The sequence below is a fragment of the Dendropsophus ebraccatus genome, chromosome 7 (genome assembly GCF_027789765.1).
Source record: "Dendropsophus ebraccatus isolate aDenEbr1 chromosome 7, aDenEbr1.pat, whole genome shotgun sequence".
In the NCBI taxonomy this organism is placed as follows: domain Eukaryota; kingdom Metazoa; phylum Chordata; class Amphibia; order Anura; family Hylidae; genus Dendropsophus; species Dendropsophus ebraccatus.
The window spans coordinates 115,846,238-115,859,126 of record NC_091460.1 but is presented as its reverse complement, the minus strand read 5'-3'; the positions used below and the strand labels follow the sequence as shown (position 1 = coordinate 115,859,126).

The 12,889-nt window shown below is 44.9% G+C and overlaps 1 protein-coding gene across 2 annotated transcripts in view; it reads left to right on the top strand.

The window, feature by feature from the left end:
• Positions 1–12,889, top strand: part of GRSF1 (G-rich RNA sequence binding factor 1) — a 32,403-nt gene that overhangs the window by 11,325 nt on the left and 8,189 nt on the right. For both annotated transcript variants that reach the window (XM_069978255.1, XM_069978254.1), the window contains exons 3-6: positions 7,859–8,014; positions 10,827–11,009; positions 12,438–12,576; positions 12,684–12,865. In XM_069978255.1, coding sequence (XP_069834356.1) covers positions 7,859–8,014; positions 10,827–11,009; positions 12,438–12,576; positions 12,684–12,865 — 660 coding nt within the window. The remainder of the gene's footprint in view (positions 1–7,858; positions 8,015–10,826; positions 11,010–12,437; positions 12,577–12,683; positions 12,866–12,889) is intronic.

The window sequence follows — 12,889 nt, the reverse complement described above, 5'->3', positions numbered from 1 at the left end:
CGCCCGTGTGAATATACCCTAAAGGGGTTATCAGCGTTACAAAAACATGGCTACTTTTTTCCAGAGACAACACGTCTCCAGCCTCCAGTTTAGGTGTAGTTTTTGCAGCTCAGACATTTGAAATAAATGGAGCTTAATGTGTCGCTGTTATAACTTTCAAAATCTAAATTGACAGTATATGTGATGTAAAGCAAGTTTGCAATTTACATTCAATATTTAATTTTTTTGTTAGCATGCTGTGAAACAAGCTATACTTACCTGAAATCCAGGACAAATCTCTGCTTTTTAGTCTTGTGCTGGTTGTTAAAAATGAGACTAAACACATGAAGTCTGACCTGTACAGAGTGTCACGGCTTAATGTGTCCATCAATCATATGACTGCCTATTCTGTGAGGGCTCAAATGACTTGGGAAATATGGGAGTTCCTGTGTTCTGACTTTTTTTTCCCCAAAGAGTCTAAACACTGCACTCCCTCAGTGTTTTCCACGATAACTAAAAAAAAGATGCTTTATATCACATCTACTGTTAATTTAGATTTTAAGGGTGCTTTTACAGATACAGGATCTGCAGCAGATTTGATGCTGTGTTCAGTTATTTAGTTTAAATCTGCTGCAGATCCGCACCATCAAATCTGCTGCAATATGGTATGTGTCAAGCTACTCTAAGGATACAAACACACACGACTGATCTGCAGCGGATTTCTAGGGGGGTTAACTGGGCAGTCTCCGACATACTCTGCCCGTAGAGATTACAGGGCAGGGATCCGCATCGAGAAATCCGCTGCGGATCAGCCATGTGTGTTTGTACCCTAAAAGTTATAACGACAGGTACACTTTAACTGCAAACCACACCTGAACTGGAGACAAAATTCGTGTTGTCGCTGGAAGAAAACGGACATGTTTTTCTAAAGGCCCTATTACACGAAACGTTTATCGCCGATATCGGCCGTTAGGGCTGATAATCGTCTGGTGTAATAGAAGACCATGATCAGCCGACATGAGCGATGTCGGCTGATCCTAGCTGTCGTTTGTCTTTGAAAATGTTTAAAAACAAATGATTAGGATAGCAACGATCTGCGGCTTTCACTCCGTGGGATAGGAGTGGCGGCAGCCGACTGCTGCTATCTTTTATTGGCTGCCTGGACGATCTAGTGATCACCCATGCAGCCCTCCCGCTGCCTCCCAACTCTCACTCACTTGCTGCCGACGCGTGCAATAGCGGCGGCAGCCAGCGGGGAACGAGTGGCAAACGAGTGCTGACAGCGCTCGTTTGCTCCTCGATATTGCCCCGTGCAATAAGGGCTTAGCTCTGGACAACCCCTTTAATTGAGCAAACGCAAATGTTACTTCAGTTCCCCAAGTGTATACATTTTGTGCTCATGCTTTTGTTTCATACAAAAAAATAATAATAATTATATGTTTAGGAAATAAACTGTACATAGTCACTAGTATACTGTGTTTGTTCTTTTAAATATGAGTATGCTGTAGTATAGGTCAGCATATCTTTTTGATAATATCCTAACATATATCTCAGCAAAAATGAGATGTGAGTGCATAATTCTATGCAATGACACCAGTCCACACACATTCCACTTAACCTCTTAAGGACCCATGACGTACCGGTACGTCATGGATCACTGTCACTTAAGGGGTTGTCCGGCGATAAAAAATTATTCACAGAATAACACACATTACAAAGTTATACAACTTTGTAATGTATGTTATGTCTGTGAATGGCCCCCTTCCCCGTGTTTCCCCCCACCCACGCTAGACCCGGAAGTGTGGTGCATTATACTCACCGCATCTCGTGTTGTCCACGGTCTCCGATCGTCAGCAGTGACGTCTTCTTCGGGAGGCCGGCGGATCTTCCCGAGTGCCGGCCACCCTCTGCAGCGTCATCCGAAGCTCAGCCGCGATTGGCTGAGCATAACTGTGCTCAGCCAATCGCGGTTGAGCGGCTGATGACGCGGCCACGTCATCAGCTGCTCAGCCGCGATTGGCTGAGCACAGTCACTCGGGAAGATCCGCTGGCCGGCACTCGGGAAGATCCGCTGGCCTCCCGAAGAAGACGTCACTGCTGAGGATCGGAGACCGTGGTCGGTACGTGACAGGTAATGTATAGCGCACCACACTTCCGGGTACACGGGTGGGGGTGGTGGGACACGGGGAAGGGGGCCATTCACAGACATAACATACATTACAAAGTTGTATAACTTTGTAATGTGTGTTATTCTGTGAATAATTTTTTATCGCCGGACAACCCCTTTAAGGACCCATGACGTATCGGTACGCCGGCCCTTTAAACGGGCGCCACGCGAAATCACGCAGCGCTCCGGTAAAGATGGCTGCTGATTCTATCAGCAGCCATCTTCATGTGTCACGTAGGGGTCAGTTTCCCTGCCCCCCGTGACGACGATCGCTGTGATTGGCAGATGACATCCCGCAGCGTGTATGTAAGTTACCCCCTGCCGGCTGCAGCATACATCACCTCCTCCCCGCTCTGGTTTGCTTCGGTGGTTCTCAGCTGGACGTCGCACTCAGCCAATCAGTAGCTGCGGCGGGGCAGCTCACTGGCTGCGCGGGATGCGCCGGGAGCCCCGAAGCAAGCCGGAGCAGGGAGGAGGTAGTATGCTCCGGCTAGCGGGCTTTAACTTACATGCAGCGGGATGTCAATCATAGGGATGCACTGACGCTGGATCCGCAGTGTGCGTATCCGGTGTGTGTGAAGGCACCCTAAAGAGAAAAAAAAAACAAAAAAATGGCCCACAGGTTGTTCTCGGCTGAAGAGGCATTCGCCTGGATTGCCTCCGATACTGAGACAACCAGTGAGGGAGAAGAGGAAGATCCCTCGTTCCCTCTTCCTTCCTCTTCTTCCTCATCGTCATCATCATTTAGTGATGATAAGCCCCAGGAAGCCCCCTCAAGTGACCCCACCCCGTACGAACCACAGATTCCTGAGTTCGTTGGGTTCACTTGTGGGGGGTTTCCTCTGTTTTGGCAGCACGGGAGCTCTGAGAGCGCTTTCCGTGCGCCGGCTTTGCACTCTGTGTCCACATGTGGGGTACTCCTGTAATCGGGGGAAATTGTGCTATGTGATTAGGGGTTCATTTTTTCTTTTAACCCCTTGTGAATATGAAAAACTCAAAGTTACACCAACATTTTAGTGTAAAAAATTTAATTTTTTATTTTCACAGCACATTGTTCCACATTTGTGCCTGTCACCAGTGGGGTCCATATGCTCACTATACCCCTTGTTACATTCCTTGAGGGGTGTAGTTTCCATAATGGGGTCACTTGTGGGGGGTTTCCAATGTTTTGGCAGCACGGGCACTCTGCGAACCCGACATGGCCTTCGTCCTCCATTCCAGCCTCTAAATGGCTCTCTGTCCCTTTGGTGGCTTGCCCTGTGCCCATATGGCACATTATGTCCACATTTGGGGTATTTTCGTACTCAGGGGAAATTACCCTACACGTTTTGTGTTTATTTTCTCTTTTAACCCCTTGTGGAAATGAAAAAAAATCAAGGCTAGACCAACATTTAGTGTAAAAAAAAAATTAAATTTTTACACTAAATCATTGATCTAGTCTTTATTTTTTCTTTTTCACAAGGGGTTAAAAGATAAACAAAAACACAAAATGTGTAGAACAATTTCCCCTGAGTACGAAAATACCCCACATGTGGACATAAAGCGCCATGCGGGTGCAGGGTAAGCCTCCAAAGGGAAGGAGCGCCATTTGGCTAGAATGGATGGTGAATGCCATGTCGCATTTACAAAGGCCCTGTGTTGCCCAGACATTGAAAACCCCCCACAAGTGACCCCATTCTGGAAACTACACCCCTCAAGGAATCTAATAAGGGGTGCAATGAGGATATGGACCCCTCAATGACTGGCACATTTGTGCTGTGAAAATGAAAAAATGAAATTTTTCACTTTCACGTCACATTGTTCCACATTTGTGCCCGTCACCAGTGGGGTCCATATGCTCACTGCACCCCTTATTAGATTCCTTGAGGGGTGTAGTTTCCAGAATGGGGTCACTTGTGGGGGTTTACCACTGTCCTGGCAGCATAGGGTCTTTGTAAATGTGACATTGCCCTTGAAATCTATTCCAGCCAAATCCAGCCTCCAAAAGCCAAATGGCGCATCTTCCCTTCGGAGGCCCGTCTTGCGGCAGCATGGCGCTTTGTGTGCACATGTGGGGTATTTCCGTACTCGGGACAAACTGCTCTACACGTTTTGTGTTTTTTTTTTCTCTTTTAAACCCTTGTGAAAATGAAAAGTTCACGGCTAGGCCAATGTTTAAGTGTAAAAAATGTAATTTTTACACAACATCATTGATCTAGTTTTGACGTTTCTCATTTGCAAAAGGGGTTAAAAGAGAAGTGACAAAACAAAAGGGGTTAAAAGAGAAGTGACAAAACAAAACATGTAGAGAAATTTCCCCTGAATACGGAAATACCCCACATGTGGACTTAAGGCGCTATGCAGCCGCAAGACGGGCCTCCGAAGGGAAGGAGCACCATTTAGCTTTTTGGGGCTGTATTTGGGTAGAATGGATTTCGAGGGCCATGCTGCATTTAAAAACTCCCTGTGCTGCCAAGGCAGCAAAACGCCCCACAAGTGGCCCCATTATGGAAACTACACCCCTCATGGAATGTAACAAGGGGTGTAGTGAGCATATGGACCCCACTGGTGACTGGCACAAATGTGGAACAATGTGGCGTGAAAATGAAATATTACATTTTTTACACTATAATGTTGGTCTAGCCTTGAATTTTTCATTTTCACAAGGGGTTAAAAGAGAAAAAACACACAATGTGTAGAGCAATTTCCCCCCGAGTCCGTAAATACCCCACATGTGGACATAAAGCACCATGTGGGCGCAGGGCAAGCCTCCAAAGGGAAGGAGCGCCATTTGGATTTTGGAGGCTGGATTTGGCTAGAATGGATGATGAACGCCATGTCGCATTTACAGAGTCCTCGTGCAGCCAAAACACTGGAAACCCCCACAAGTGACCCCATTCTGGAAACTACACCCCTCAAGGAATCTAAGAAGGGGTGCAGTGAGGATATGGACCCCTTGATGACTGCCACATTTGTGCCTTGAAAGTGAAAAAATGAAATTTTTCACATTGTTCCACATTTGTGCCCCTCACCAGTGGGGTCCATATGCTCACTGCACCCCTTATTAGATTCCTTGAGGGGTGTAGTTTCCAGAATGGGGTCACTTGTGGGGGGTTTCCAGTGTTTTGGCAGCACGAGGGCTCTGTAAATGCGACATGGCTCATGAAATCTATTCCAGTAAAATCCAGCTTCCAAAAGCCAATTGGCGCTCCTTCCCTTTGGACGCTCGTGCTGCGCCCGCTTGGCACTTTATGTTCACATGTGGGGTATTTCCGTACTCGGGAGAAACTGCGCTACATGTTTTGTGCGTTTTTTTTTTCCTTGTATCCCTTTGTGGAAATGAAAAATTGAAGTCTAGAACAACATTTCAGTATAAAGAAATAACTTTTATTTTTTCACACCACATTGTTCTGAAAATCTGTGAAACACCTGTGGGGTCCAAATGCTCACCGCACCCCTTGTTACATTCCTTGAGGGGTGTAGTTTTCTAAATGGTGTCCCTTTAGGGGTGTTTTTTAGGTTTTGGCACCCCAGAGCCTCTGCCAACCTGAAGTGGTACAGTCAAAAATGACCAAATATAACTGAGGCGTTGAAATTAACTGAGGCGCTCCTTTATATCTGAGGCTTGTGGTTGCGTCAAATAGCGCAATAGGGCCACATATGGGGTATTTCTATAAACTGCAGAAACGGGGCAATCAATATTGGGGTGCATTTCTCTGGTAATAGGTTTACAATTGTGAAAGATATTGGATTACAAGAAAATCTGCATAGAAAATTAAAATTTTCAAATTTCTTACACACTTAACTTTTATTTCTGTGACTCCCCTAAAGGGTTAAAAAACTTTCTGGATATGCTTTTGCAGAGTTTAAGGGTGCAGTTTCTGAAATGGGGTGCTTTGTGGGGCTTTCTAACATACAGTCCCCATAAATACACTTTAAACCTGAACAGGTCCCTAAAAATATCTGATTTTGAAATTTTACTGAAAATTTGGAAATTTGCTGCTTATGTTTTAAGCTTCCTATTGTCTAAAAAAAATGAAAGATAGTTTAATAAATGCCGCCAACATAAAGTAGACATATTGCTAATGCTATTTAATATATAATTTATGTGGCATAACCATTTTCTGTATAAGCAGAAAAGTTTTAAAGTTGGAAAAATGCATTTTTTTCACAATTTTTCACGTTATTTGGGTTTTTTTCATAAAGATTTGTTATAAGTATCGACTCCAATTTACAAGAAATGTGAAGTACAATATGTCACAAGAAAACAATCTCAGAATCAGCCGTATAGGTAAAAGCATCCCGAAGTTATTAATGAATAAAGTGACACAGGTCATATTTATAAAATTTACTCCGGTCCTTAAGGCCATTTCAGGCCCGGTCCTTAAGGGGTTAAAGAAGTTGCTACTATATACAAACTGGGTAGAGCTAAACCCCAAAGAAAGGAGCAAGTTTGATATATGTTTTGGGTATAATTTCTAGGGTACCTGCTTTCTTATTAAAGGGGTTATCCAGCGCTACAAAAGCATGGCCACTTTCTTCTAGAGACAGCCCCACTCTTGTCTCCTGCTTGGGAGGGGTTTTGCTGCTCAGTTCCATTGAAGTGGATGGAGCTTAATTGCAAACCGCACCTGACCTGGAGACGAGTTGTGTTGTCTCTGTAAGAAAGTGGCCATGTTTTTGTAGCACAGCATAACCCCTTTAAAGTGTCACTGTCATTTTTTGAAATAGAGAGAACGAAAAAAGGCACAGGCGCCTCGTGCGTTACCCAGGGCACAGAGAATAGTAAAGGCGAGGTGGTGTGCTCACCTTGTAGCCACTTGGGCTTTATGCATATCACCCTGAAAGGGTACAGTGGATGTAAAAACCTTCGATCCTAGGCTGGAAAAACTGGACTGCAAGCTGGTAATACCCTATTAGCGGATGCTCCTGTTAAGGGAGCCAGCAAAAATAATCGAGAAAAATAAAAAGGTAAAAGAAAAAAAGGTATATACACTGACCAGCGCTGTCACTGATGAATTAACTCCTTTTGAAGTCGGTGTGAAATAAAAAACTTTTCTTTAATTATGGCACAGCGTTAACATGTTTCAGCAGAAAGTTCTCCCTTCCTCAGAACAAACATGCACTGTCATTTTTTGCAGAAATCAATAGTCCAGGTGATTTCAAGAAATTTTGTAATTTGGTTTATTAGCCGAAAATTGAATTTTATCATGAAAAAGAAGTTTGAAGCTCTCCCCCCTGTCTTCATTGTTCTTCTATGGAGAGAGGGAAATGAGACACCAAATCAGGACAACAAAGAGTTAATTTAAAGCTACGTCACCGGGCTCCCTCCTCTGATGTCACCACTGACCTATCTGACCTCTGACTAGCACTCTGAATAACTCCCCTGCTGAGTAATCCTTTGTTCTGTTTTCTGCTGCTGACATTTCTCCTCCGTCTCTTCTCCGCCCCCTCCATAGAAAAGACAGGACGCGTCTGATTGAGATTTTCTGATTCTGAGCAGTGGATGACAGAAAGGAGAGGAGGGGGGAGCTGGGGAAAGTCTTTTTGAATACAGATAATGGCATATTTGCCTAATATACCCAATTACAACATTTCTTAAAACCGCCTGGACTTTTGATTTCTGCAAAAAAAATTTTTTACCGACAGTGACTCTTTAAAGGTCCTCAATGCTTATCCTTAAAAGCAGTGTTTGTCGTGTGTTAATGTTTTGCTCTCATCATTATTTTTTAGGTTGCAATGTACGCTATGGCACAGATGGTGTGCACTTCTTATTTAATAGAGATGGGAAGCCACGAGGAGATGCAGTCATTGAGTTTGAGACTGCAGATGACTTGGTAAAAGCACTAGAACAGCATAAAAAGTACTTGGGACAGCGCTATGTGGAAGGTGAGCAGCCCCGGACTACTGTCACTGTATGCCATGGTTAGACTTGGGTTATGTAGCTCAGAGCTGAATATATGAATGGTCAGGGATTGATCCATGTGCTCCTGATATGCAGATGAGGAATATAAATGCTTTCATGTAAATATGTATGTATAAAGGACTGACTTATGGTAAAAAAGGGAAAATGTTTCCATTATTATACTGGAAGTCAGTCCGTAAAGGGAACCTGTCAGCTGGGATGCCAAGGTGGAGCCCCCCCACCCCCCCGTGGACCTGTTCCCTGGACGGAGAAATTACGGCCCGAAGCTGAGAACGCACATTATGCAAAGCAGTAGAGATGAGTCCGATGTCCAAAGAAAATGACTGCTCCAGAGTTAAGTATGCCGGGCTCCACCACAGCATCCCAGCTGACAGGTCCCCTTTAATATCTAGAAAGTTTTATTTTTTCTTTAGGTAGATACATTTAAAGAGGGCTGTATTCGGCCTCATCTCCTCTTTATACACTCACCTTATTCTCTTGAAGGTTTCTAGTTCCCCTCTGCCATCAGAAGCTTATTGGAAAACCTGTATACCCACGCTAACTGATGATGACTGGCAAGAAATACTCTGTTCCCACACATTGGCATCCCCTGCAGCCAATAATAAGATGACCCAAATGTTTATCATACATAGCTGCTATCTTACTCCAATTTGATTATGTCGCATGGGGCGGCTGCCCACAGATGAATGTCATTGTTGTCTTATGGTGCGTTTACACAGACAGATTTATCTGACAGATTTTTTTAAGCCAAAACCGGGAACAGACTATAAACAGGGTGCAGGTCATAAAGGAAAGACTGAGATTCCCTGTCTTTTCAAGTCCATTCCTGACTTTGGCTTCCAAAATTGGTCAGATAAATCTGCCTGTGTAAACACACCATTAGACCTCAGGCTGATTTCTGGCACCTGATGTGGCAGTGCTCCCATGTGTCATCATTCTGGCAGGAGGTCACAGCTATGTTAACAGAGATACTGTCAAAGCCAGTGCCCTTAGCACCCCTAGTTTGCCTATTTGGCGTACTGGCAGAGGAGGAATGGACGCACCATGAGCGGATTTTCTTAAGAGAGGCCCTATTTATGGCCTGTAAGGTAATTGCTTTGCGTTGGATGGATCCGAGACCCCCCACTCTCTCTAAATGGAAAAAACTGGTCAACACTGTGGTCCCATTCTCCCAAATAATATATGTGAGGCGAGGACACCCTAACAAATTTAGGAAGGTATGGGGAGCATGGTACGCCTCCCCACAGGTGGCGTACACAACCTCCAATTTCAGGACACTGAGGGACGCCCTAGAGTCTCGCTTGGTTGCGTAAATGTGTACTCGATTTCACTTTATGTTTAGTCGTTCTACTTTTGTTCAGTTAAGCGATAAGTTGGTTCGCTGTATATTTTTGTTTATTTTCTTTGTGATGAGGAAGTGCATAATTTGTGTACCTCTGCTGTGACGGTAATTTTTATTCCTCTCTTCACATTTTCAATAAAACGAATTAAAAAAAAAAAAAGAGGGCTGTATTCACTTTTGCTATATAACTGCGGTTAAAACAAAAAATAATAAAGGGCCTATGCTTACCTCTCTATGCTCCCCCAATATTAGGAGTGATAGCCGGCTCAACCAATCACTGGTCACGGTGATGTCCCTTCTCAGCCAGTGATTGGCTGAGCAGGCTGTCACTCCTGAGTCCATCTCGGAAGTGGCTGGGCTGCAGTCAGTAGAGGACATCAGGGGAGCGTGAAGAGGTAAGCATCTGCTCTTCATTATTTTCTATATAATCGCACCTATATAGCAAACATTTTCTAATGCCGGACAACCCCTTTGAAGGGGTATTCCCATGTCAGCAAAGGCATTTTTATAGATTCCAATGGACAACTAAAACACATCTGCAATAGGGTTCCATTACCGCTGTGTTTTCCTTCTGAGGGTACCACTCCCTGCTTAATTGTGTTTTATATAGAGGTGGGGATCCCCCTTTAAAGTGAGGCCTACTGAGGTTTCCAATTCCATTTTATTGTATTGTAGTGCTGCATGTAGTACTATTTATTTATTTTTTTTTTTCCCATGTCAAAAGAATGGAAGCTCTGAGTGGAGCCTCCATAGCGGATTAAACACGGGCCTATAAGTGAATACTGTTGGAGAAACAAAGGTCCAGATTTACTTGTACAAATTTGCTCAGTTTTGCCCATAGCAACCAATCACAGCTTAACTTTTATTTCTTAAGGAACTCTTATAATGAAATTTGAGCCATGGTTGGTGGCTATGGGTAAACAATAGAAGCAAGGGATGAGGTGTATGATCCAGCACTCCCAAACGTGTAGAGGATTCTATATTAAAACATAACTTTTAATTTATCAAAACAATAAAATTATATTCTAGAACCAATGTGTTTCGCGCCGTGGCGCTTAATCATGATTAGGCGTCACAGCGTGAAACTCATTGGTTTTAGAATATAATTTTATTATTTTGATAAGGTAAAAGTTATGTTTTAATATAGAATTCTCTACACGTTTGGGAGTGCTGGATCATACACCTCATCCCTTGCTTCTATTGTGAACCCACGCCCGGCAGCTGTTGGGATTCGTGCAGCCCCCTCCACCCAACTCAATCACGAGGTGAGCTCATCCACCCTACGTTTCCTTCCGGTTATGGTTAAAATTGATAGTTTTAGTTTGGCAGATTGATAAATCTGGACCATTGTGTGCTTAGCTGTGTCATTCTGTTTTATTTGGAGTAACATAGTTCTTACAGAGAATATAATTTTGGTCATTGTTGTTTTGCAGTGTTTGAAATGAGCCAGAAGGATGCAGAGTCACTGCTGCAAAGGCTTCAAGCTCCTATGTCGCCCACTACATCTGCGTCACAGTCTGCCCCAATATTGGCTGCTAACCTAAGTGATGGCACTGTGCGTCTCCGTGGTCTTCCATATAGTTGTAGTGAACAGGATATTGTCAGTTTCTTTTCAGGTGAATTTTTTTTTTTTGTGTAGTTTGTTTGAACTTAAAGGGAACCTGCCACCCCCCGTGCCAGGGTGAAGGCCGCCTGACCCCCAGCTAGAGCCCCGGATACTTACCCCATCTCGGCAAGTCCCGCTCCTGGAGCCGGTCCCGGGACAGAGAGATCCTTGTCGGAAACCCGGCGCGCTCGCTGAATAGATTAGTCCAACACCCATAGAGAATGACTGCTCCATTTATTCTCTATGGGCATCGGACTCATCCCAGCGGTGCGCGCGCCGGGCTTCCGATGGTGATATCTCCGTCCCGGGACCGGCTCCAGGAGCGGGACTTGCAGAGATGGGGGCAGTATCCGGGACTCTAGCTGGGGGCCTTCACCCCGGCACGGGGGGGGGGGGGGTGACAGGTTCCCTTTAAGAAGCTCTCTTTAATATCTGATTTGAAGCCCTCACAGACCGCTTAAGGTCTTTTTACCTGGGCCAGTTATTGACAAGGAGGGCCGCTAGAAAAGCTCCTTTGGATGATAATTGGCCTGTGTAGAAGTGATTGCGATCAGCTGGGGAGCGGGAAATCGCCCGATCCCAGGCTGATCACATCTTTTCTGTGGCCTTTAATATTTAGTGCACATATGCATATATCCGTGCTGTCAGTTTCCAGACCACACAAGCAGTGCGTACATACCTTCTGTGCTGCTGTGTGATCCGGCATCCGCTTCCCTCGGTCTGCCGCTTTATCTTCAGGGCACTGCCTCCTCCCGAATAATTGACAGCTAGAGGAGGCGGCGGTCTGAAGATACAGCAGCGGACGGAGAGCGGGATGCCAACTGACAGCACGGATATATGCATATAATAACAATACAAGGATTGTTTGTGCAGCCTGGCCGCTTGATTAATTGTTCTGTATAAAGGCACTGCAAACAAACGCCGATCTCGCCCAAGGGCTGAGAAATCTATTCATTTAAACTGTTATTCTGTTCAGTACTAAACACGTCAGGATTTAAAGGGAACCTGTCACTCCCCGTGCCGGGGTGACAGGCTCCCGACCCCCCGCTACAGCCCCTTATACTCACCTGATCCCGCCGGGTCCCGCTTCTGGATCCGGTCGGGTCACAGAGATCTCAGCCACTGCAGCCCGACGCGTGCCCTGAGAGATGAGTCCAATGCTCATAGAGTCATTCTCTATGAGTGTTGGACTCCTCTCTCAGAGCGCGCGCCGGGCTGCAGCGGCTGAGATCTCCGTGACCCGACCGGATCAAGAAGCGGGACCCGGCGGGATCAGGTGAGTATAGGGGGCTGTAGCAGAGGGTCGGGAGCCTGTCACCCCGGCACGGGGGGTGACAGGTTCCCTTTAATGCTTGTGTAAAGCAATAGACTAATCATTCATCCTGTAAGCAAGGTATTTTCAGTACAATAGTCTTTATTTGATTGAATTTCTTTACAGGTCTAAGTATAGCCGAGGATGGCATAACATTTGTGTTTGACCAGAGGGGACGCAAGTCGGGGGAGGCCTTTGTACAGTTTATTTCTGAAGAACATGCAGAACAAGCACTTTTGAGACACAAGCAGGAAATAGGCAGCAGGTAATGTTCTGTGCATGAAGCATGAATTACACTACTGAACTCACATAGCCCTGATGTGTGGCGTTTCTGTTAATTTATTCTGTTAATTTTTTTTCTGCCTTTTTAAGGTACATTGAAATATTTCCAAGCAGAAAAACTGAAATTCAGAATGCTCGCTTCCTTGTTAAAAAAAGAAAAGGTGTCTCTTTTGCACCAACCATGAAAGAACTTTATGACCCAGACGTATCTATTAATAACGAAAATAAAGACAAGCAGTCCGACATGGTCAGCGAGAACAATCACATGAATGGTGAGATACCAGCTATTAATCTCT